The 26,623-nt window shown below is 41.8% G+C and overlaps 1 protein-coding gene across 3 annotated transcripts in view; it reads left to right on the top strand.

The window, feature by feature from the left end:
• BLM (BLM RecQ like helicase) overlaps positions 1-26,623 on the top strand; it is an 86,871-nt gene that overhangs the window by 49,619 nt on the left and 10,629 nt on the right. For all 3 annotated transcript variants that reach the window (XM_060293815.2, XM_030878569.3, XM_060293816.1), the window contains 6 exons: positions 4,145-4,251; positions 5,881-6,041; positions 12,416-12,611; positions 14,772-14,962; positions 19,191-19,338; positions 26,064-26,263. In XM_060293815.2, coding sequence (XP_060149798.1) covers positions 4,145-4,251; positions 5,881-6,041; positions 12,416-12,611; positions 14,772-14,962; positions 19,191-19,338; positions 26,064-26,263 — 1,003 coding nt within the window. The remainder of the gene's footprint in view (positions 1-4,144; positions 4,252-5,880; positions 6,042-12,415; positions 12,612-14,771; positions 14,963-19,190; positions 19,339-26,063; positions 26,264-26,623) is intronic.

Raw genomic sequence — 26,623 nt, forward strand, 5'->3', positions numbered from 1 at the left:
CCATTTTCCAACAGGCCAAATAAGATATGTTATATGTAATGACCTCTAAGAGACTGTTAACTTTCTCATTATAACAAATTGTGTGAATACAGTGGACCCTTGAGCAACATGGGTTTGAACTGCATATGAACATTCACAAACAAAAGGTTTTGTGTGTACCTGTATTTTCATTTCTCTTGGGTATATACCCAGGAGTGGAATTGTTGGGTCGTATGGTGACTATTTTTAACCTTTTGAGGACTGTTTTAACCTTTTGCCAGACTGTTTCCCAAAGCGGCTGCACCATTTTACATTCCCGCCGGTGGTATAGTGGGTTCTGATTCCACCAGCACTTGCTGTTGTCTCTCTTTTTTTGACCCAAAACTTTTTTTTTTTTAATGTATAAAACATGGTTCTGAAATTAAAGTGTAATTTGTAGGGAAGAGCAGTAAAGCCATTCTTGTGTATAATCATTTCAGCATTCCTATTGGTAGGGAGACAGACACATGCACCATTCCCAACTTAAGCCCAAATCATATCAAATAAGTTTCAAGAATATCTACATCATTTGTATTCCTGGGCAATTCTTTTTATGCCTTAATTTTATCAGGACTGCAGTTTCCTTTGCTGTGGCAGTGATTGTAAATAACAGAACAATCAGAAGAGTCTATGGGCGGGCTTCCCTGGTGGCACAGTGGTTGAGAGTCTGCCTGCCGATGCAGGGGACACTGGTTCGTGCCCCAGTCCGGGAAGATCCCACATGCCGCGGAGCGGCTGGGCCAGTGAGCCATGGCCGCTGAGCCTGCGCGTCCGGAGCCTGTGCTCCGCAACGGGAGAGGCCACAACAGTGGCCCGCGTACCGCAAAAAAAAAAAAAAGAGTCTATGGGCATATCAAGTCCTTTATCTACTGTCTTTTTTGCCACAATCTGCTACACGTTCTTCTGCCATTTCAAGCACTAAAAGATCTCTAAGTGTTTTGTACATAGAAATGATATCTTTTTTTTTTATGGATATTTTTCAGCATTTTTTAAACATTTTATTTATTTATTTATTTATTTTTGGCTGCGTTGGGTCTTCATTGCTGCGCACGGGCTCTCTGTAGTTGCAGTGAGCGGGGGCTACTCTTTGTTGTGGTGCACGGGGTTCTCACTGCAGTAGCTTCTCTTGTTGCGGAGCATGGGCTCTAGGCGTGCAGGCTTCAGTAGTTGTGGCACACGGGCTCAGTAGTTGTGGCTCGCAGGCTCTAGAGTGCAGGCTCAGTAGTTGTGGTGTGTGGGCCTAGTTGCTCCACGGCATGTGGGATCTTCCCGGACCAGGACTCGAACCCGTGTTCCCTGCATTGGCAGGTGGATTCTTAACCACTGCACCACCAGGGAAACCCTAAATGATATCTTAAGAGGGATGGTTTCGAAGTATTGTTTAACAGTAGTCTCACAAGACCCTCAGAGTAATGCGTTTTATGACAATTGGAATGAAAGAAGCAACTTCATAAAGTGAGAATCATCTTCTCTCCCACCGCCTTACTCTCAGTATATCTGAAATCAGAACACCCCAATAAAGGCCAAAATACTATATTCCTGATGTTATACTTTACTCTTAACAGAAATAATGTAAAACACTTAGAGACATGAAGCCCTACCAAGAGTTTCTGGTATTTGGATTAGAGAAAGTTTCATCTACACCCATACTATATTTCAATTTGTTTTATTTGGTGTACTGGAGGTTTTTATGTCCAAAACAATGCACAGTGGTAAAGTTGAGAATGGGTGAAAAGTAAAATTTGTTTGTTTTCCAAAAGTGAGAGACAATTGTAAAAGGAAAAAACAGGGTAGGAGTAACAAGCAGGGAGTCCTGACTACAGGCATTCTCAGATCCATCTTTAGGGGGAAATTCGTAAGTGTGAAAACAGAGGATCTGGAAATTGATTCCTTTAAAATTGTCTTTGCTCATGTACCTTTGGAAAGTCTTTGTGAACCCTAGGGGTATGCACACCCCAACTTTAGACCACTGACCTGAAAGAAGTTGGACTGTGGTTTAGAACTCTGAAAAGAGGTCTAAGCTGGGGGTGCAAGTTGGGACTCGCAGGAATGATATTTGGTGCTGTTTAAAGCAGTGAGAGTGAGGTCCCTGAAGAAGGTAATATAGGGGAAGGAGAAAGAAGAGCCAAGCATTTTGGGGGGTGATTCTCACTTAAGGAGTAAGCAAGGAAAGGAGAGAAGGAGAGGAAGAAGTCAGAGAGGTAAGGGGGAGAAACCCCACGGGTGTGAGCACTAATAGAGTTTTCGGTAAGGATAGCCAACCGCGTGGAGAGGTAAGAGAATGAGGTCTGACAAAAGACCAGCGTGCGTGGGGCTTCCCTGGTGGCGCAGTGGTTAAGAATCCGCCTGCCAGTGCAGGGGACATGGGTTCAAGCCCTGGTCCAGGAAGATCCCACATGCCACGGAGCAACTAAGCCCGCGAGCCACAACTACTGAGCCCACGTGCCACAACTGCTGAGCCCACGTGCCACAACTACTGAAGCCTGCATGCCTAGAGCCCGTGCTCCGCAACAAGAGAAGCCATCACAATGAGAAGCCCGCATACTGCAACAGAGTAGCCCCTGCTCACCGCAACTAGAGAAAGCCCACACACAGCAACAAAGACCCAACGCAGCCATAAATAAATAAATAAATAAATAAATAACTTACAGACCAGTGCGCACACCAGACACAGTTGAAAGATTACCTGCACAGTTGAAAGAACCACTGCCTACTGCATGGCCTTCTTATCTGTATTGCAGCCCCTTCAGGAACACGACTACTGCCCTCCACATGTGAAGTGTTGCGTTCTTTAGTCCTAAAACTAAATGCTTATCTTATCAATGGCAACAAAACCTGGACCCATCTAGCTTGGACTTAGATACAAAGACAGAAAGGCAGTGGTTTTATTCCCCATCTTTCCTCCCTCTGATCCCCACCCCCTGTCTAGAGGCAACCTCCTTACCACAGGTTATTGCTGTTCATGGTCTCTTTGTTTCCTTCTGTCCACCCAGGCACTGAGATGTCTTTGTGCTCTAACTTTAACTCATTAGATAGTGTTCTCTCTCCTTTCTGTGGCAATGTTGGAACCTGGCACAGCTGGAGGGTGTCGTCAGGGCCAAGGGCCCTGTAACAATTCCCTTACCCTTCAGTTTTTAAAAGCTTTGATAGGATTTCCCTGGTGGTCCAGTGATTAAGTCTGTGCGCTTCCACCGCAAGGAGTGCGGATTCCATCCCTGATCGGGGAACTAGGATCCCACCTGCCGCGTGGTGCGGCCACAAAATAAGTAAATAAAACAAAAGCTTTGCTAAAACAATTTTGGCAGAATGGTAATGGCGAAAGCCAGAATGGAAATGATGAGAGTTGAAATTGGATGTATGGTTGGTTGGTTGGGGGCATAAGTCTTAGAAACTTGCCTTTGGAGGGAAGGAACGAGGAGGGATGCCAGCTGCAGTGGAATGTATGTAGGGTCAAGAGAAGCTTTTGTTGGTTTTAGGATTGGGGGTCCTAGAACATATGCAGAGATAAAAGGGAAGAGTTCACAGAAGAGACTGAAGCACAAGAAAGGAGATAATGGAGAGGAAGAGCTCACTAAGGAAGTGGGAGGAAGTGTGGGACCAAGAGCAAAAGGCCAGAGAAAGAGGAGCACATCTGTCTCGGAGTCAGCCACACTCCCCTTGGGCACACAGCCAAAGTACAGAGATCAGGGTCTGCAGGCTTGAGCTCCTGCAGCCCTGCAACCAGTTCCTCACTCTTCTGTACACAGTCAAAATTTGGGGGGGTTGGTGGCCTATGTTTTCTCTATGATTTTCTTAATCTTTTAAATAACGTTTTAGCCATCTCTGCTTTTAATCCACCTCATCTTAGAGACTGGCTGCTGTCTTTTCTACAGGTTTTTCTCTTCTGCATTCCTTCTGATTCTTTGTTAATAACTAGTCCCGTAGACATTGCCTCCTTATCACCATTCTTAATCCTTAACCTAACTTCCATCTGTGTTTTATCATGTAAGCTGCCAGTAGCTACATTCACTTTAAGACAACTTGATAATTAGGTTTGCATGGTGGAAAATCAGCATTTAATTTTTGAAGATGGCTAAAACTATATTTTCTCATAATAACAAAATTTTACGTTTGCGACTTCTTTTAGGTTTAGCATGAGCTTCAACAGACATAATCTAAAATACTACGTGTTACCCAAAAAACCAAAAAAGGTGGCATTTGATTGCTTAGAATGGATCAGAAAGCATCACCCACGTGAGTACAGCCATGTGATAAATCATGTCTAGAAGTAATAAGTGTCTTTTTAGTACCACAATTGAATATATAAAATTGCATATTAAACATTTCTTTTCTCATTATGATAGCACTAACTTGTTATTCATAGAGCAGAATATTGCAACTCTCTCAATTCTGGAAATTATAAAATCTCATTTGGTTTGTTAACAATAAACCCTAACAAAAAGTATATTAAATACTCCCTCCTACACACCTGTATTGTAATTCATGGTTTCACTGTCTTTCCTCTGGCTTCTATCAGTTAATGAATTACACAGCTCTGTTTTAGTGCCTTCTCCCAAGTGTGTCTGCCCTTGAGTTATATTAACTAAAATGAGATTCTGAAATTCATGGTAGTTTTCCATGTAACCTCTTTTCTACTTTTCCATGGAGAATTTTTTTGTTAAACATCTCTATTTCATTTTCTTTAATTAGTATACGTATTTGTTTGAATAAATCAAACAATGCAGAGAGAGACCAAGAAAAAGTCAGTAATTTCCTTTTCCAGTCCCCCCCTCTCCCAGGCACCTAATATAAATAATAGCTTGTGTATCTGTATCTTTGGCTCTGCCACAGAGAGATGACTTTTTCTTTAATACCTTTTATTTTTTGATTTTAAAAATAGCATACATACAAACAGCAAGAAATATAGTGAAGAGAATTTAGAAAGCAACAAAAAAAAAGAAAGAATCAAAAGACAAGCCTCACCATAGGACAAGTCACTGTTACCATTTTGGTTTATTTCCTTCCAATAATTTTTGTATGCATTTTTCCTTCCATTAGCATACTGTATCTACAGTGTTTCTACCTTTACCCTGTTTTATATTTTAAACATTTTCTCATGTCATTTTAAAAACTTAGAAAACACTTAATAGTTGCAATTTGTTTTAGTTTATAAATTCCTTTCTTAATTATTGTCCTAATGCTGGCCCTTAAGATTTTTCTAATTTTAAAAATTATAAACAAAACTTCTTATATAATAAGTCCTCGGATCACTTTATTTCCTAGATTTGTTTCCTAGAAAGAAACTGAATCAAAAGTTAGGAGCATTGGGCTCCCCTGGTGGCGCAGTGGTTGAGAGTCCGCCTGCCAATGCAGGAGACACGGGTTCGTGCCCTGGTCAGGGAAGATCCCACATGCCACAGAGCGGCTAGGCCTGTGAGCCATGGCCGCTGAGCCTGCGCGTCCGGAGCCTGTACTCCGCAACAGGAGAGGCCACAGCAGTGAGAAGCCCGCGTACCGCAAAAAAAAAAAAAAAAAAAATAGGAGCATTTCTAAGGCTCTTGATAGGTATTGCCATATGCTTTCTACAGTTCGTGAAGAGTGCCTTTCCATTTTATAGCAAGTGTGAAACAGAGCCCAGGGTTCCTCCAGGTCTACCTAAGGAGTTATTTGGAGGGACAGGATTAAAGGTTAAATCTTGTCATTTCCAGTGCACGTGATCCGTTGCTTGACTTATTCTACCTATGTTGTTTTCCTCTGCTGTAAGAAAACTATGGAGAAAACTATACCTCTGTTTACAATTCAGATATTTCTGAGAACATAATGTAGGTTGTGTTATTTATGTTAAAAGTCCTCGTTTCACAATACTGTTTGGTTTCTTGGCAGATGACTCAGGGATAATTTACTGCCTTTCCAGGCGAGAATGTGACACAGTGGCTGCCACATTACAGAAAGGTGGTCTCGCTGCTCTGGCGTATCATGCTGGCCTCAGTGACTCTGCCAGAGATGAAGTACAGCACAAGTGGATTAATCAGGATGGCTGCCAGGTAACATTTTTAAAAATAAACAAAGGAAACAATATTTTATAGTACATAAGCCACCTTGTACATGTAGGATGAAAATTGTTTTCACCTTAAAGGTAGTAAACATCAAAATAAGGCAGATTTAAAAACTGATGTTTTTTGAGACATCTAAAATTGCTTTTTCTTTCTTTTTTTAAAATTTATTTTATTTATTTGTTTGTTTTTGGCTGCATTGGGTCTTCATTGCTGCATGCAGGCTTTCTCTAGTTGTGGTGAGCAGAGACTACTCTTCGTTGCAGTGCTCGGGCTTCTCACTGGGGTGGCTTCTCTTGTTGTGGAGCATGGGCTCTAGGCGCACGGGCTTCAGTAGTTGTGGCACGTGGGCTCAGTAGTTGTGGTACACAGGCTCAGTAGTCATGGCTCGCGGGCTGTAGAATGCAGGCTCAGTAGTTATGGCACACGGGCTTAGTTGCTCCGCGGCATGTGGGATCTTCCTGGACTAGGGCTCGAACCCATGTCCCCTGCACTGGCAGGTGGATTCTTAACCACTGCGCCACCAGGGAAACCACTTTTTCTTTCTTAAATCAAAAAAACTTTTTATTGAGATGTAATTCACATACCATACAATTCCCCCTTCCAAAGTTTACAAGTCAGTGGAGTTTAGTACATTCACAAGGTCATGCAACTGTCACCACTGTCTGATGCCAGAACATTTCATGATCCCAGAAAGAAACCCCATATCTACTAGCAGTCACTCCTCACTCCCCTAACACCCGGTCCTTGGCAACCACTAATCTATTAACTACTACTAATCTGTCTCTATAGAGTTTCCTATTCTGGACATTTCATATAAATGGAATCATACAATATGTGTTCTTCTGTGACTGATTTCTCTTACTTAGCATGTTTTCAAGATTTATCCATATTGTAGCATGTATCAGTACGTCACTCCTTTTTGTGGCTGGATAATATTCCATTGTATGGAAGTACCACAGTTTGTTATCCATTCATCAGTTGGTAGACATTTGGGTTGTATCCACTTTTTTTTCCTTTTTTCTTTTTTGGCTGCATTGGGTCTTTGTTGCTGCGTGCGGGCTTTCTCTAGTTGCAGCGAGCGGGGGCTACTCTTCATTGCGGTGCACGGGCTTCTTATTGCGGGGGCTTCTCTTGCCGTGGAGCACAGGCTCTAGGCGCGCGGGTTCAGTAGCTGTGGCTCGCGGGCTCTAGAGCGCAGGCTCAGTAGTTGTGGCACACTGGCTTAGTTGCTCTGCAGCATGTGGGATCTTCCCAGACCAGGGCTCGAACCCGTGTCCCCTGCATTGGCAGGCAGATTCTTAACCACTGCGCCACCAGGGAAGTCCCTGTATCCACTTTTTGACTATTGTGAATAATGCGTCTGTGAACATTTCTGTACAGGTTTTTGTGTGAACATGTTTTCAGTTCTCTTGGGTAGATGTAAGATTGGAATTGCTCAGTCATATGGAAACTCTGTTTAACTTTTTGAGGAACTGCCAAACTGTTTTGCAAAGCAGCTGCAAAATTCTGCATTCCTACCAGCAATGTATGAGGTTCCCATGTCTCCATCTCACCAACACTTATCATTGTCTTTTTTTTTACTATATCCATCCTAGTGTATATAAAGTGGTATCTCGTTGTGATTTTTGTTTGCATTCCCTAATAACTAATGATGTTGAGCATCTACTTCTGAGAGGATAAATTTATCACCCAAGTAGATCAAGAAGGAAGCAAGAACATTCTAGGGCATCCCATACTGTGGCAAATATGAAACTTGGATAGATCTCTCTACATACAAGGATGAATTTGAGGAGAATGACTAATAATTTTTTTGTAGCCTATGAAGTTTTCAGCTCACAAAAAAAAGAAATCATTACTGTGAAGATTCAGAAGGAAAAGTATCTCCCAAAATTATTTCCTGAGGGAAAACAAAAGGAAATCTTAGAGGATATCAGCTTAATATCCTCAGAAAGATTTAAGAAGACTTGACTTATATGAACTAGAAACAGTTTGCCATAAGAAGATGTTGTGAAGAGGCTGAGATGAAGGGATAAATAAAGTCAGTTTATCCAGATAAGAAAATACAAGAAAAATAAAACAAATAGAATTAAATATCAAGACACAAATGGTTCAATTCAATGCAGACGTTTGAATCAGTGATGTAGTGAATAACTTGAGAATGTGAAGGGAAAAAAAACATATGAAAATTGAACAGAAAAAAACAAAAAAATTATTGGTAGCTGGGAGAGTAGGGGTTCAGCCTAAGAATAGTAAGTATACCCAAAAAAGAAATAGAGATAGTTGAGATCAATAGAGTAGTCAAAGGTATTATAAATAAATACATAACAAATATGTAACAAATTTAAGAGTTATCTCAAGATCACTGGGGAATAACTTACATGTAGACATAGTTCAGAACATTTTGCTTGATTTACAGTTATAAGAAATTGTATTCATGAAGATAAAAAAATAGGTTACTCAACAAAGAACGAGAGGGACTTCCCTGGTGGCGCAGTGCTTAAGAGTCCGCCTGCCAATGCAGGGGACACGGGTTCAATCCCTGGTCCGGGAATATCCCACATGCCGCGGACCAACTAAGCCCGTGCACCACAAAGAGCAAGCCTGCGCTCTAGAGCCCGCGAGCCATAACTGCTGAGCCCACGTGCTGCAACTACTGAAGCCCGCGTGCTAGAGCCCATGCTCCACAACAAGAGAAGCCACTGCAATGAGAAACCCACGCACCGCTATGAAATGTAGACCTCACTCGCTGCAACTAGAGAAAGCCTGCACACGGCAACGAAGACCCAATGCAGCCCAAAATCAATCAATCAATAAATAAAATTTAAAAAAAAGAACGAGTAATAGACATGCCTGAGACAGTTACACTAAATTAAAAAAACAGAAGCGAACTATCTCCAGAATCAGAAGAGGAAAGGCTGGGACTTAAGAGTTTCACGCCAGCTCATTGTCATTTATGTCGGAAACAATAGAAAGGCTTTTTCAGATATGTAAAATACTGGTTTATGTTCACTGACATAACTAGAAGGCATTCTTCCCAAATTAATATGTAGCTAATCAAAATTGCAGTGTTTTCTTCCTTTGATAAACTTTTCCCAAAGTTTGCCTGGAAGAATATTCAAGTGAAAATAACCAAAAGAATTTGGCAAGAAAATAATAACACACGAACACTGGCTTTGCAATACATTAAAGATCAATGGAACAGAAATCCAGAAATAGACTGGAAAACAGGTAAAAACAATATATGATAAGGAAGGCATTCAAAATTAATTAGGAAAGGAAGATTTTTCAACTAGTCGTACTGGTTACCTGATGGGGAGAGTTGTTCTGAGTCCTCATATCAAAGTTTATTATAGGTAAATAAAGGTACAGATATTTTTAAATGTATGCACGCTGAGTGAAAGAGAACCTAAGCTTAAAAACAGCTCAAAAGGAAGTAATTGCTAGAAATGATTAAAAACCTAAACAACTAAACACTTCTATATCTGTAGAAAAAAATTAAAGGCAACAGCAAAATGGGAACTATAGCTTCCTCAAATAAAACATAATGAAGAGCTTGTAAAAATGTGAGAAGAAAAACATTTCTCAAATAGTAAATTACTCAAGACTATCAAGAAACTGTTGGAAAGGAGGAACTACAGAGGGCTAAATACAAATTTTTTAAGTGCAATTTTGCTAATAATCAAAGGAATTAAAATTTAAAACAGTGAGATCATGTTTATCTCTTGTGTTAGCAAACTTTTATTAACTGTCGGGGACAGTGTTGTCAGAGACGATTTCCTGTAGTACTCGTGAGAGCCTTTCTGGAAAACAATGTGGTAGACCATATTTAAGAGCCTCAAATCTGAAACATGGGTGTGGAGTTTACATCAGTGTTTTGTTTTTGTTTTTGTTTTTTTGCGGTATGTGGGCCTCTCACTGTTGTGGCCTCTCCCGTTGTGGAGCACAGGCTCCGGACGCGCAGGCTCAGCGGCCATGGCTCACGGGCCCAGCCGCTCTGCGGCATGTGGGATCTTCCCAGACCGGGGCACAAACCCGTGTCCCCTGCATTGGCAGGCGGATTCTTAACCACTGCGCCACCAGGGAAGCCCGAGATTACACACTTTTGAATTATATTTTCCCCTACATTTATCCATTATTAACATTCGAACATTTTCATATCATTAAAAATTTCTTCATAAACCATTTTTTAATGGCAGGGATGTACCATAATGTAACGAATCGTGCTCTCAGGACATTTAAGCTATTTACTATTAAAAATAACACTGATGATTGGGCTTCCCTGGTGGCACAGTGGTTGAGAGTGCAGGCTTCAATAGTTGTGGCACATGGGCTCAGTAGTTGTGGCGCACGGGCTTAGTTGCTCTGCAGCATGTGGGATCTTCCCGGACCAGGGCTGCGTAGACAGGCGGGTTCTTAACCACTGTGCCACCAGGGAAGTCCCTAGCCTGAAGTTTTAAAAGCAACACAGAAATAAAGAAGGAATTAACAACTCCACAAAGCCAGTGTTCCCAGTTATAAGAAGTAAAGCGTCTCAGAAGGCATTGGTATCATAGTCACCTCATGAGCCTGCAGCCTCCCTCACAGCCCTGTGCTCACCCGACGTTGGGAGATGCACCCAGGCTTCTTGGAAACCTGTGCGCCTGTGGGCTGACACACCTTGCTTTACAGCCTCTCTACCTGCTCTCCCACCTCTAGAGACTACAGTAGACTTTCTCTTCCCAAGGAGATTTGCCTTTGATAGCAGTGCCATAAATTTAGACAGATGGCTGACCTAAAGTACAGGCCACCAGCATCTCCAGCGTTGATGAGCACCCGCCGTCTGCCATCCATGGCGTGCAGCTCCTAGCTGTGGTACTTACAGTTACTGAAATCATGTCATTAGCCTCAGTCTGGCTGCCAGATCGTCCAGTTGCTTTTGAAATACTATTTTTGAAGTAGCAATTCATTTTTTTAGGTGGTAAAAAAAGCATTGCAGCTTTATTTGTATAATGTAATTTTGCCTGGAGATATAATATTTTTGGCTGGGTTATAGGTCCTAAATTTGCCACTGAAATGGATAGGCTTGAAAGAGATTTTTTACTAAAAACTGATATATCAAGCTCCTGAAATTTACCTATCACCTTGCTTCCACTGAGTAATTTGCATAGACCAAGATCCACGGTCTCCAGCCTTTTTTTTTTTACCCTAGTATAAGCAACTCTCAGACTTTTGCCCACGAGTTCCAATACAGTTTTCACAAGTTTTGACTCTGAAATTAGCTGATGAATAAAAGGAGCTAGTGTGTGATCACTTGCTACCACTGGAAAAACGGATAGTAAGTTCTCACCTGGAGCAGGTGAGAACGCCACTGTTCCTGAGTCATTGGAAAATCTAGCAGCAGTGACCTCTAAAAGCCCAAGCCCTGGGAACAACCAGAGCTCCTGAGAAACACAGTTACCGAGGCAACAGGGGTATCATGGCTGGGTGAGCCACACCCCCACACCTCCATATCAAAAACATACGAGAGGGCTTCCCTGGTGGCGCAGTGGTTGGGAGTCGGCCTGCCGGTGCAGGGGACACGGGTTCATGCCCCGGTCCGGGAGGATCCCACATGCCGTGGAGCGGCTGGGCCCGTGAGCCATGGACACTGAGCCTGCACGTCCGGAGCCTGTGCTCCGCGGCGGAGAAGGCCGCAGTGGTGGGAGGCCCGCATATCGCACAAAAAAAAACAAAAAAAAACATACGCAAGCAAACAGTGGTAACACATCAGGAGGCGACTGCTGCTGATCCTGGCTCCCTTGGTGATAGCCCCAAATCACACAAGCAAGTGCCTGCCACACCAAGCTTCTCTTTACTTTCTTGGGTCTGAATAGAACTGCAAATTATCAATATGAAAATCTCATATTAGTCATGCTAAATAATGGAACCAAGTTAAGATATTAGACTCTTATATAGAGTACATTTTAAAGTAAGATAGAAGATAAAGCTTCTAGAAGCATCTATTATTAAAATGTTCCTTTAGGGCTTCCCTGGTGGCGCAGTGGTTAAGAATCCGCCTGCCAGTGCAGGGGACATGGGTTTGAGCCCTGATCTGGGAAGATCCCACATGCTGCGGAGGAACTAAGCCCATGCGCCACAACTACTGAGCCTGTGCTCTAGAGCCCGTGAGCCACAACTACTGAAGCCCGTGTGCCTAGAGCCCGTGCTCCGCAACAAGAGAAGCCCACACACCACAACGAAGAGTAGCCCCCGCTCAATGCAACTAAAGAAGCCCGCGCGCAGCAACGAAGACCTAATGCAGCCAAAAATTAATTGATTGATTGATTTAAAAAATGTTCCTTTAAATGCATTATGAGCCTAATAGGCTTTTGCTTTTACATCAGGTTATCTGTGCGACGATTGCATTTGGAATGGGGATTGACAAACCTGATGTGCGATTTGTGATCCATGCATCCCTCCCTAAATCCGTGGAGGGTTACTACCAAGAATCTGGCAGAGCTGGAAGAGATGGGGAAATCTCTCACTGCCTGCTCTTCTATACCTACCACGATGTGACCAGACTGAAGAGGCTTATACTAAGTAAGCTGAGCTCCATTGGGGACACATGCTGTCGTCCTCGGTCTCGTTTTTGTCATCTGTCCCTGCAGTTGTGGTGTTTTGGGTCCAGTTTTCCTTAAAATAGAGGCACTTAGATAGACATGGAAGTTTTATTTTAATTCATGTTTATGATAAAAGTATTACATGCTTGTTATGTAAAATTCAAATGATACAGATGTGTTGAGGACTGAAAAATTTCCAAATCATGCCTCATATGCAGTCCTGCCCTAAGAAATAACTCCAGTTACTGATTTCCTTTGTATCCTTCCAGGCCCAATTTCTGCATGCATCCTGGTATATAACAAATTTCAAGCATGCAGAAAGGTAAAACGGAAAAAAATAATGAACTGTCACGTACCACCGTCCAGGTTAGGAAATAAAACCCCTACATAGCCCTCTCCTATCTCATCCCTTTACCTCTTCATTGGAGTTAGGCAATATCTTATATTTGATATTTACCTTTCCCAAATGCAGGGTTTTTTACAATATAAATGCGATTCCATTATATGTGCTTTTTTTTCCCCTAAGATGTAGTTGATTTACAGTATTATATAAGTTTCAGGTGTACAGTGTAGTGATTCACAATTTTTAAAGGTTATACTCTATTTATAGTTATTATATAAATGTGCTTTTTTAATATGTATATGTTGACCTGATTTTTTTTCCAGTCAACACTAGGGTGTAATTATGACTCCAACTAGTACACATAGCTTGACTACATAGAGTTCCATAGTATGGTATTCCATGTTTATTGAACCAGTCCCCTTCTAATAGATAAATAAGTAAAATTGCCTGTTTTGAGACCACTTTTGAATGAACTCTGGTAGAGATACTGAGCACGGGAAATGGCACTTACCAAGCTCTGTGCCAAGTAATGTTCACCTTATTTGCTTGTAACCACTAGTTTTTGAGGTAGTCCCATGAGAAAAGTGAGCTTCAGAAAGGTTTTGTAACTTGCCCCCAAGAGCAGCCGCAGCGGTAAGGGGAAGGGTAGTGATAATGATGATAAAGTTTCCTTACCACTTACTATATGCTGCTGTCTTAAATCCTTTATGTATATCACTTCATTTAATCTTCACAACAACCCTAAAAGATACTACTATTATTCTCCTCGTTTTACGGAAGAGGAAAATGAGATACAGAGCTAGGTAAGTGGCAGAGCCCTGATGGAATCCAGGTTCATCTGATTGCAAATTCCATGTCCCTTGCACTATACCAAGATAATTCTCAGTGCAAAAATGAAACTTTTAAACTTAGTGTGTCCATTTGTGTTTTTAAGCAGAACCTATATTAAGTTAGGTCCAAATAATTTAGTAAGTATTTAAATGCTAAACACTTAGCAACCATTTGAAAAAAGTAATACTCATAAACCAGAAAAAAAAATTTTTATTTCATTTTTAACTAACAACAATTGCTTACAAATGAAAAGTATGTACATGTGGTTCTCAGACCTTGGAATCAGATTGGACACTGCCACCCTCATTTCCTGTTTCACATTGATTTTTTGGAGGTACTTATTTTTATCATAGCAACTGCCAAAATTTCAGCTTCACAATGTCATTAGAAGGAAAGTAGCACATCATAAACTACCTCCAACTAGTTGCTTGTGTGGTGTTCAACAGATGTCAGGTATTGCTGTGTTTCTCTTAAATTTAAAACACCTGCCAGCACCCCTGTGAATTCATTGCAGCACCCGCCCCAGCCCTGGGGGGTCCTTGGTACATAGTTTCAGAACCACTGGCTTAACCACTTTGATCCCAGATACTCAGGGAGATGCACAGCCCACTGCCGTGGCTCCATGCTCTGCTTGCTTTGGATGCTGGGTTCAGTACCTCCTTGTCTGATAAATATAGTAAATATAATTCAGATATTTATCGTTGGGAATAATGAAGAGCTGCAAAATTTTTTCAGCTACTCCTGACAACCTATGTTTATTCCTGCAAAACTGCAATCTTGAAGATGAACATAAATATTCAGTTAATTATCATATAGCTTCATGTCATGTTGATATATAGTGCTATGAATAATTTTATTTCATTTAATATTTAAAGTTATATGAACCTATTCTAAATATTTCTGTGATATTCTTTTCTATTTTTCTACTCTAATAAGTATGTTTACTGTGTTCTTCATCTCTTTTAGTGGAAAAAGATGGAAACCATCATACGAAAGAGACTCACTTCAATAATTTGTATAGTATGGTACATTACTGTGAAAATATAACCGAATGCAGGAGAATACAGCTTTTGGCTTACTTTGGCGAAAAGGGATTTAATCCTTATTTTTGTAAGAAATACCCAGATGTTTCTTGTGATAATTGCTGTAAAACAAAGGTAAAATAAGAAAGTTTTAAATTCTTTGTGATGAGGAACTTGCCAAGTTTTTTTTTTTCTTCTCTTAATTTAGAAAAGTTAGATACAAGTTAGATTGCAGTAAGTGGGCCCTAGGGATTTTAACAAGGGGATGATGGCTTCCTCCCCGTGTTAATTGGGAATAGAAACATTTTAATAGTATTTCTGTGGAGTATCCGTAGAACTAGAAGCCTGTTAAAAATATATACTGGGGCTTCCCTGGTGGCACAGTGGTTGAGAGTTCGCCTGCCGATGCAGGGGATGCGGGTTCGTGCCCTGATCCGGGAGGATCCCACATGCCGCGGAGCGGCTGGGCCCGTGAGCCATGGCCGCTGGGCCTGCGCGTCCGGAGCCTGTGCTCCGCAACAAGGGAGGCCACAGCGGTAAGAGGCCCGCGTACCGCAAAATATATATATATATATATATATATATATATATATACTGGACCTGTTTTGGTGGTTATAGGATATTTAAGAAATATCATTAATCTGTAAATACCCAAAAAGATCCAACATGGGCAGGTAGAATATTTTACATTCAACTCTGTATTTAAACATCTTCATTCTCAAAAGGGTTGTAACTAGTGTACTATGTGTTTGAATTCAGATCAATTAGATTACTCTGTAAACTGGTTTTTAAAAAACTGTAAAGAGTAAGGGCAATAGCTTCAGGATGCGTTTGCTATCATCTGTCCTAAAAATAACTTTGGGAGGTTGTTAAGTTCAGTCGTTAGGTACTGTATTGTACCTATCATGGTAATTCTATGTTTTAATGTCTACTGTACTTCACAGTTTACAGAGCTTTTTTTTTTTTTTTTTTTTTTTTTGTGGTATGCGGACCTCTCACTGTTGTGGCCTCTCCCATTGTGGATGGAGCACAGGCTCTGGACGCGCAGGCTCAGCAGCCATAGCTCATGGGCCTAGCCGCTCCGCGGCACGTGGGATCTTCCCGGACCGGGGCACGAACCCGTGTCCCCTGCATCGGCAGGCGGACTCTCAACCACTGCACCACCAGGGAAGCCCCCTACAGAGCATTTTCACAGTTGATATATTATTTGAAATATCTGTGCAAGATGCTGGGGATTCACATATGAACATGATATAGCCAATTCACAGACAGGAGGGGAGACAGACATGTATGTGTTCATATCACTGTGATACCGTAGGCAGCGCTAGCCAAGCAGAGGGTGATTTACTCTCTCTTGGGGTGGAATCTGTGGATTTATGGCCATCTCAACCCACCACACCCCACTCTGTAGACATTGCTAATCGGTTCACTCATTCAACAAATATTTGTTGAATGCCTGCTCTGTGATAGGCAATGTTCTAGGAGTTTGGGATACATCACTGAACAAAATATAAAGATCCCTACTCTTGTGGAGCTTACATTCTAGCAGAGGGAGGCTGAATAAGGACTCTACGTTATAAGTACATGTTAAGAGGAAAGAACTTTGATGAAAAGTACAGCAGTGTAAGGAGTCAGGAATGATGAATGGGGTGCAGGATGCAGTGGCCCAGGGAAGTCTTACTGCAAAGATGAGACCTGAGCGAAGACTTGAAGAAAGGAGTTAGCTGAGCAGCTCTCAAATACGGATGTTCTTGGCTAAAGCCAAGACCAGAGGCCCTGAGGTAGGGGGCGTGCCTGTGCCTTTGAGGGGTAGTGCCTGCCCAGGGGGTGAGGGGAGGCCGGCCAGAATGGTGCCTGGAGGGCTGAGAAACTGGAAGAGTGGAGCAGCCCTCAACCGAGACATTTGGGGAAGACTGGCAGGGAAGATCAGGGGTTTGGTCTGGGGTGTAGTGAGTTAGATATGTCTTGGATCCAGCAAACTGAAGAGAGGCTGGTGATACCATAACTCTGGGAGTGGTTGACATATAGTTGAATTTGAAGTCATGAAAGCAGATGAAATCTTCACTGGTATAAGTTTATAGACAGAAGAGAAGAAAACCAAAGACTGAGCCCTGAGACTTGAAGAGGTTGAGGAGAAGAGGAAGAACTAGGAAAGGAGACCAGGAAATAGAACAAGTGAGGTAGGAGGAAGACCAAGGCAACTAAGCGTAGGAGTGCATCAGGGAGGAGGGAGCGCTCCCTAGTCACCTGCTGCTGCCGAGCCAAGTACTATAAGGACCGAGACGTCACCGTTGGGTTTAGCACCGTGGAAATATGGGACCTGGACTTGACCAGTTTCAGTGGAGAGGGGCAAAATTGGAGGCAGTGCATATGGAGAATTCTTTCAAGTTTTGCTTCAAGGATGAACAGAGAAATGAAACCGTAGCTGCCAGGGGAAGTGGAGTCAAGAAGAGACAGGAGAAATATATTTGTGTGCTGATAGGAACGTACCTACGGAGGATGGAAATTGATGTGTGAGGAGAGGGAAGAATTGCTGAAGCGGTGTCCCTGAGTAAGCAAGGGGGCTTGGGAGCTAGTGCAGAAGGACAAAGACTGGCTTAGACAGGAGCTTGGATAGTTCGTCTATAATAACAGCAAGAAAGAAGAGAAAATGTGGGGCAGGTACTGGGGATGGATGTAGTGAAGGAAGTTTTGAAAGCTCTCTTCTGATTGTTTGTTTCCTCAGCAAAGTAGGAAGCAAGGTAGTCAGCTGACAGGACAAGAGTGGGGATTGAAGAGAAAGGAGAAAGTGTGAAATTGTCATCTAAGCCGGGGTCAGCAAACTTTATCTTAAAGGGCCAGAGGGTGGTAAATATTGACTTGGCCAAAAAGTTCATTCGGGTTTCCGTAAGATCTTATTTGGAAAAACCCAAACGAACTTTTTGGCCAACCCAGCATTTCAGGCTTTGGGGGCAGTCTCTGTCACAACTACTCAATTCTGCTATTTTAGCCCAAAAGCAGACATAAATTACAATAAATACACCGATTTTTCCATAGTTGTGTTCCAATAAAATTTGATTTACAAAAACAGGTATACAGCTCATGGGCCGTAATTTGCTGACTCCTATTCTAAGAGAATGGGGGAGAGAGAGACTAAGCATGTATCATCGATTACTTGGCAGCGTTAAAGATCCACTTGAGGTTTGTGGCCCTGTACTGAAAGGGAAAACAGTCAGCATAGTTGTGTGTGTTTCTCCTGCCAAGTTCAGCTACACAGCTATAGGCATGGAATGGTGGAGAACTGGATCTCGTGTGTTTTGTCAAACAGTGTGACCCAAGGGCCGGGGAGTTGAAGGTATATGAAAGGTTATGTTATAATTGATCGGCTCTGGAGTTGAAGCTGAACATCTGAGGACGAGGATCAATGGATAGGCTGTCCCAGTGGATTGCTGGAGTCAGAAACTAGATGGCGTGAGTTAGAAAGGCAGGAGGTAGCGGTCGGAGAACAAAAGGGTTGCTGATACTAGTAAGGCTAGGTAGTGGGTGTGAGCATGGGAGTGAGGGGCTGACATATGTGGAGGACAGGATCACTGGAGTATAGGAGATAAAGTTGCCAAAGGCCAAGGTGTGGGAGGATCATCTCTGTACACTAGTCACCAAGAATTAAGGCAGGAATGATGTTGGAGAGAGTGATGGGGCACTCTTTCATGATGATGCCAGATAGAGCCTCAGAATCACTACCAGTTGTTAGTATAGGACAAGAAACCTATTTGTCTTCAGGACTGTGGTGGATGAACAAGGATTCGAAGGTAGAGGAACTACATACACAGAGGCACAGAAGCACGATGCAGCTTTTGAGAACAGCAGGTGCTTAGTATTGGGTTAGAGAACTAGGATAGACAATAGCAAAAGACCACATAGTAATGGTAGGCAGAGTTTGGAGACAACTGAGGGGAATGAGAAAAAGAACTGACCGGAGATGATAAAAAGGATTGACTGTGGCACCAAAGACCCAAAAGAGATCAGAACTCACATCTGCATGGTTGGACAATGTTTTTCATCCCTAAAGGTCACCATCCAGTAAGTGACCAAAAGAGGTATGAAGGGTTTTGAAAGAAAAAGAATATTTCTACCCACAGAGTGCTCTCAGGTAACTGTCTGTGAAACAGAAATGAAATAGATATAGTAGAGTGCTAATTATTCTAGACATAAGGTTAATATAAGAACTTAAAAAAGAATGAACATTTGAAACTTCCTTGGTTTTTGGTCTTGGTTTTAGTCTGGAAATGGTTTATTATGGGACTGTTACAGTTAGTATTAAATCCTAGCGATCTAGGTATCGGTATCTTAATTATAGCAAAAGGTAATCTCTTTTTATTCATAGGATTATAAGACAAGAGATGTGACTGATGATGTAAAAAATATTGTAAGATTTGTTCAAGAACACAGTTCATCACAAGGAACAAGAAATATAAAACATGTAGGTCCTTCTGGGAGATTTACTATGAATATGCTGGTCGACATTTTCTTGGGTAAGTCATCTGTTTTATTGTTTGAGTTACATCGATTAAAATGGAACATTTAGGGAATTCCCTAGTGGTCCAATGATTAGGACTCTGCACTTCCACTGCAGGGGGCACAGGTTCAGTCCCTGGTCAGGGAACTAAGATCCCACAAGCTGCATGGCACAGCCAAAAAAAAAAAAAAAAGTTGAACCTCTAAAGAATTCATTACAAGTACATAGAAAAAATCTCTTCTGTATTCTTATAGAAGCTAAGAGTTTTAGAATAAAACCTTTTTGAGTAACAAAAGAAAATCAGTTTTTATGAATTATTACCAATTATTTTTATAGAATTTATGTAAGTCACTAAGATGAGTTTCCACAAACAAAAAAGAAAATAATAAAGTTTATACAATTTCATCTGAGTGAATAGAATATAACTTCCCTGGAGAATTACCCATTGACTGACTTCCAGTTCGGGATGGCAGCGTGAGCATAAGTATCTGTCTTCTTTTTTCACTTGAGGCCCCATTAAAATAGTAGCAAGGAAATAAAATGAGGATTAAATCCATAACAGCATAGAAAACCAGAAAGAGACCATCATCAGATTAGAGGTTTTAAAAATCTTTGACGAAATGGATGGAAGCATATTGAAAAATGGAATGAAATGCAGTAAATCACAATGCACAATAAATGTAGAGAAAGTTACAGCAGAGGGGCTGTCAACCAGGTAGAACCCCATTATCACCAGGCTGGCTCAGACTTGGAAGCTCAGAGGCCTGGGGGCTGGGAGTAAAAGCAGAGGAGCCAAAAATAGGAGGGGACGGTTAAAAGAAAGTCTGCTCACAAAAGAACTGCACGGAATAGCAGCCTGCAGTTGATTCTAGAACAAAGATAAACTGCTTGAGGAGTAGAGAGACAGCTGAGCTGGGAGCCAGCACCCCTAAGTGGCATTTGGGGGCCACCCAGCCCACTTACCCTAAAGCAAACCTGGTAACTAGATATCCCCATTCAGGGGAGGAATTTGAGGGGAAATAGACCTAGATATAAAATAACAAGAAATCCACCTAAAAAGTTTAACCTGGTTCCTAAAGACTAAATATAAATAGACAATCAAGGGGACTTCCCTGGTGGTCCAGTGGTTAAGAATCCATATTGCAATGCATGGGACGCCAGTTCAATCCCTGGTCAGGGAACTAAGATCCCACATGCTGCGGGGCAGCCAAGCCCACGCACCACAGCTACTGAGCCCACATGCCACAAGTAGAGAGAAACCCGTACACTGAACGAAGAGCCCATGCACTGTAACTAAGAACTGATGCAGCCATAAATAAATAAATAAATAATCTTTTAAAAAAAAAATTCAAGAGGAAGACCAAGGGACTTCCCTGGCTATCCAGTGGTTAGGACTCCCCACTTCCACTGCAAGGGGCGAGGGTTTGATCCCTGGTCTGGGAATTAAGATCCTGTGAGCCGTGAGGTGCAGCCAAAAAGAAAAAAGCGAAAGACCAAATAAGTAGCATATTTGACCCTGGGGATAGAGATAATTTAGAAAATAAGCAATAGCTTTGGGGATATGGGAGGGGAAACTCCTGATAGTGTCTTCATAAAGACTTAAATAATAATAGAATGTTACAGAAAATAGAGAAAGAGCTGTTAAAAATTTTAAATGATTGACACAAGTAAATTTAGTGGAAAGGTTGGAAGATAAAGTCAAGAAAATTTTCTTAAGACCTGAGCAAAAGGCTATATGGAAAATGTGAGAGACAAAATATAGATCAATTCTTAGGAGATGTAAAATCTGACAAATAAAATTTTGAAATAGAAAGTAGAGAGAGGGAATTCTCAAACCAATGATAAAAGAAAATTTCCCAGAATGGACAAGAAAAAAAACCTTAATTAAAATGCCCACTTGGGGAGTTCCCTGGTTGTCTAGTGGCTAGGATTCAGTGTTTTCACTGCTGTGGCCTGGGTTCAGTCCCTGGTCAGGGAACTAAGATCCCACAAGCCACGCAGCGTGGCCAAAATTTTTCTTAAATATGCCCACTTAATGCTAAATAAGATGCTTTATAAGATGAAATTTAAGAATACCAAGAGTGGGGCTTCCCTGGTGGCGCAGTGGTTGAGAGTCCGCCTGCCGATGCAGGGGATGCGGGTTCCTGCCCCAGTCTGGGAGGATCCCACGTGCCGTGGAGTGGCTGGGCCCGTGAGCCATGGCCGCTGAGCCTGCGCGTCCGGAGCCTGTGCTCCGCAACAGGAGAGGCCACAACAGTGAGAGGCCTGCATACCGCAAAAAAAAAAGAAAGAATACCAAGAGTAACGAGATGTTAGGGAAGAAAAACTTTTTCTCCACTCTGTTATATTTAGTTGTTGGGGACATTAGCAAGAGAAAAGACATTTAATCACGTATGTGTGGGAGTTCATAGAAAATGTGACTCAAAGGGGCAATTAGAATTTGAGGCTGGTGTACCGTTTTAATAGGGGAAGTAGAGGCGGGAGAAGGGTTAGGAGGAAACAAATGATTTGAGGGAAAGATAAATGGGCCCTTAGGAGAAAGATAGCGGGGAGACATGGCAGTTTTTGTGACAGTGTCTGTTTAGGTGTTGTGTGGAGACTTCTCATCTCCAATGATAAGAGTCAGTTTTCTCTGGTTGCTCCTGGGGAGGGGATTTAAGACAACTGAGTTCTTTTGGGAGTCTCTGCTTTTTGGCAGATGGATTTCAGAAATTCAAGTACCTTCTGCTCAAAATAATTTTTATGCCACTGTGGCATGTTCTGGACCCCTTCAGAAATACTCCAGAAAGCTTTGGAAAGAAAAAGCAAACCAAAACCAAACTGACATCAGATTAATGTCAGTAGCCCTGGAGACTAGAAGGCAAAGAAGGTGATATCATGTATACCATAAACAGAGGAACTGACCCATGGGTCCAGTGAGAAGAAATCCCAGAGTCACAGCTATGCAGCAGGTCCAGTAAGCAGTCTGTACAAATTGTAACAGAAAGTCGGGAAAAATAAGTCCCAAGCAATATAGAGAAAGAACAAGAAATGAATTTTTTTATTGATGACAGTAAAGAACACAAATGTTACTTCTCAACAACAAAAGGAGAAAGGCACTTAGAAACTCCTGCGGAGGTACTTCCCAGGCAGTCCAGTGGTTAAGACTTCGCCTTCCAATGCAGGGGGTGCGGGTTCAATCCCTGGTAGGGGACCTAAGATCCCACATGTCTCAGGGCCAAAAAACGGAAACATAAAAAACAGAAGCAATATTGTAACAAATTAAATAAAGACTTTAAAAATGGCCCACAGCAGGGCTTCCCTGGTGGCGCAGTGGTTGAGAGTCTGCCTGCCGATGCAGGGGACGTGGGTTTGTGCCCCGGTCTGGGAAGATCCCACATGCCGCGGAGCGGCTGGGCCCGTGAGCCATGGCCACTGAGCCTGCACGTCCAGAGCCTGTGCTCCGCAACGGGAGAGGCCACAACAGTGAGAGGTCCACATACCACAAAAAAAAAAAAAAGGCCCACAGCAAAAAAAATCTTAAAAAAAAAAAGAAACTCCCAAGGAAAGATTATAAAAGAGAACCAAGGTCAAATAGAAAACAAAGGAAATTGCTGCATGATTTTGAGTAATTAATAAAATATGCAAAAAAATAATCCGTTTGTCTGAATACAGTGAACATCCTCCTTAGAGTTGCACAAGAGTCATGAGTTCTAAGTGGGGAAGGAAGCTTGTTGTAATACAAATGTTGCTGATTAGCTGCAATAGAATCAATGTATAGACTTAAACATGGTTAGAGAACAGAGCAGGATATAGACGTTAATCTTGATGATGTAAAAATAAAAGTACAATAAATAAAAATAAAAGGGGGGACTTCCCTGGTGGCACAGTGGTTAAGAATCCGCCTGCCAGTGCAGGGGACACGGGTTTGAGCCCTGGTCCGGAAAGATCCCACATGCTGCGGAGCAACTAAGCCCGTGTGCCACAACTACTGAGCCTGCGCTCTAGAGCCTCCGAGCCACAATTACTGAGCCCACATGCCACAGCTACTGAAGCCTGCGTGCCTAGAGCCTGCACTCCGCAACAAGAGAAGCCACCGCAATGAGAAGCCCACGCACTGCACCAAAGAGTAGCCCCTGCTCGCCACACCTAGAGAAAGCCCGTGCACAGCAATGAAGACCCAACGCAGCCAAAAATAAACTAATTAATTTTTTTAAATAAATAAATAAAAATAAAAGGGGAGTATATGGACAGCTTGGGGTGCTGGTAGCCTCCTACATAGTGGGGAGGGAGAGTGGTCAGACACTCTAAAGTTACCCCAAAAACCAATAGATGAACCAGTATTATGTAACTAGCAAAATTCAGGGCAGGGTAAAGTGAAGGGGGTGGTATAAATGAGATAAAGCCTCATCTTTCATTGTGAAGGGTCAATAAATAAATGTCAGGTGGTGGTTCTGGCCAGTGGCATGACAGCAAGAGTACCTCCATGCAGAGGTAACCACTAGAAGAGCTGAAAACAAGCTATTTAAAAAGTGATTGCCGGGGGCTTCCCTGGTGGCACAGTGGTTGAGGGTCCATCTGCCGATGCAGTACACGGGTTCGTGCCCCGGTCCGGGAGGATCCCATATGCCGCGGAGCGGCTGGGCCCGTGAGCCGTGGCCGCTGAGCCTGCGCGTCCAGAGCTTGTGCTCCGCAACGGGAGAGGCCACAACAGTGAGAGGCCCGCGTACGCGTACCGCAAAAAAAAAAAAAAAAGAAAAAAGTGATTTACGGAACTTCCCTGGCGATCCAGTGGTTAAGACTGTGCTTCCACTGCAGGGGGCGCGGGTTCGACCAGAGATCAGGGAACTAAGATCCCACATGCTGCGAGGCGCAGCCAAAAAAAATTAAAAATAAAAAAATTAAATTAAGATTTTTTAAAAAGTGATTCCCTTGGAGAAGAGTGAGACTAGGGAGGGGAAGGGTGGAACAGAGGAATGTTCCTTTTAATTATAAACCCGCCTGTGCTATATTGTATTTTTTTCCTATGTACATGTATTACTTTAATTAAAAATCTATAAAGCAATTAAAAAATTAGTAGCCTAGATTGGAGTAGGAAGATGGTTTGTTCAGTTTCTCAGCTGTGTCTCCTGGATCTGTACATTTCTCAGGACAAAGCAACTTTTAATGCTGGTCTTCCCATTCTGGATTCTTGCCTTCTCCTAGTTTGGACTCTTTTGGGGGTACAAGGGGCTGCAGATAAAATAATTTGTTATAAGAACGATACATGATTATTCTACATTATAATATGTAGAAAACCGAAAAATACAAATAGCTCCCAAAAAAACTGCTAATGTTTTAATGTGTTTGCTCACAATCACATATTTATCATATTGTATGTATAGTTTCTGTCATTTTTATATAACAAGATATAAGCATTTTCTTATTTTTTTATTCTTAAGTAGTTTTTAATTTATATTTTATCATTGATGAAATATATTTAAATAGTTTTATTTTAGGACATATTGTTCTATTGTAAATAGTGATGTGATAAATAGCCTTTTAAATACACCCTCATCTACATCTCTGTTTGTACCTTTCATGTACATTGCTAAGTCAGACATTTTTCTGACACATTCTTCAGTTTCTCGTTAGCTCTTAGGTGTTTTTTAAGAAAATTGTTTATGTTTCGTCCAGATTTCTTAGTTATTCTCAGCACTAGGGTTGGTCCACATCAGCCAGCCCGTTATCAGAGCAGTAGTCCTGCCCCAGGACTGTGACATTTCAGGGATACAAATCACTTGAAGAAGGAAAAACTTGAATCATTCAGCATCTATGACCAGAAGCCATCTGAAATTTACAATAATGTAATTATTTGGAACTCTTAGAGCTAAAGCTTTACAAAGTAATTGTTAATTCTGATTATAATCAGTGTCACAAGCCTTCTTAAGTAGATTGTTACAATAAAATTGTGAGGCTTCCCTGGTGGCGCAGTGGTTAAGAATACACTTGTCGAGCCCTGGTCCGGGAGGATCCCACATGCTGCGGAGCAGCTAAGCTCGTGCTCCACAAGTACTGAGCCTGCGCTCTAGAGCCCGCGAGCCACAACTGCTGAGCCCACGTGCCACACAACTCCTGAAGCCCATGCGCCTAGAACCTGTGCTCCGCAACAAGAAAAGTCACTGCAATGAGAAGCCTGCACACCACAAGGAAGAGTAGCCCCCACTTGCTACAACTAGAGAAAGCCCACACGCAGCAACGAAGACCCAATGCAGCCAAAAAAATAATAAAATTTTTTAAATTGTGTTTATGATGAAAACATTAGTCATTAGTGCAGCGTGGATGTGAAACCAAGGATCTAGCTGTGGGTGGGACTCTCAGTCAGTGGGAGGAGGAGGGAAGTATACAGCCTTGTGGAGTGTTCTGCAACAGTGATATGAAGCTATTAGGGTTTATATGAACTGTCTTTGATTTGTTTGCTCTAATATAATTTTATAAGCTGTACATGCAACATGCTAAAATGATAAACTTAATTTTGCTGCTGTTTTTGGCCAATGCACGTTATAAAAAGATGAAGAGAAGTACATACAATTATTTTAGCATTCTACTCAAATATTCTTACTTCATGGAAACAAGTGTCTATTTGTGCCATGGTTTTTCCTGCAGAAGAGCTTAGCTATCGCATTTACCCAGACCTGTCCATAAATGGCTTTTTTAGCCTCTTCTGTTAGAGTTATGGTATACCTACATTTACTAATCTAATTTCTCTTACCTTCTTACCAGGGAGTAAGAGTGCAAAAATTCAGTCAGGAATATTTGGAAAGGGATCCGCTTATTCAAGACACAATGCTGAAAGACTTTTTAAAAAGCTGATACTTGACAGGATTTTGGATGAAGACTTATATATCAATGCCAATGATCAACCAATTGCATATGTGATGCCTGGAAATAAAGCCCAACATGTACTAAATGGGCATTTAAAGGTATGGTATTTTAAATGTTTATTTTATTTTATTATCTCACAATGAGTAGACAGAACTATTTTACTGTGAACTCAAGTGTCTTTTCCAAAGCTTATGGATACTGAATTTATATATACTGTCCTATATGAACATATTCTATTCTTCTTAATTTAGAAAGAGATCTTAAAATTGAACCCAAGTAATGTAACACCTGTCAAAATGAATTGAGTGGGTTGGTTGTCAGATCATTAAATCATCGTATATTCATTAAATAAACATTTATCAGAAAGCTAGTCTGTGCTGGCATGGGAAATATAAAGATGGAGAATATACAGCCCCGTTCCCAAGGGACTTACTATCTACTTGGCATAACAGAAGTAC

The sequence above is a fragment of the Globicephala melas genome, chromosome 2 (genome assembly GCF_963455315.2).
Source record: "Globicephala melas chromosome 2, mGloMel1.2, whole genome shotgun sequence".
Lineage (NCBI taxonomy): Eukaryota > Metazoa > Chordata > Mammalia > Artiodactyla > Delphinidae > Globicephala > Globicephala melas.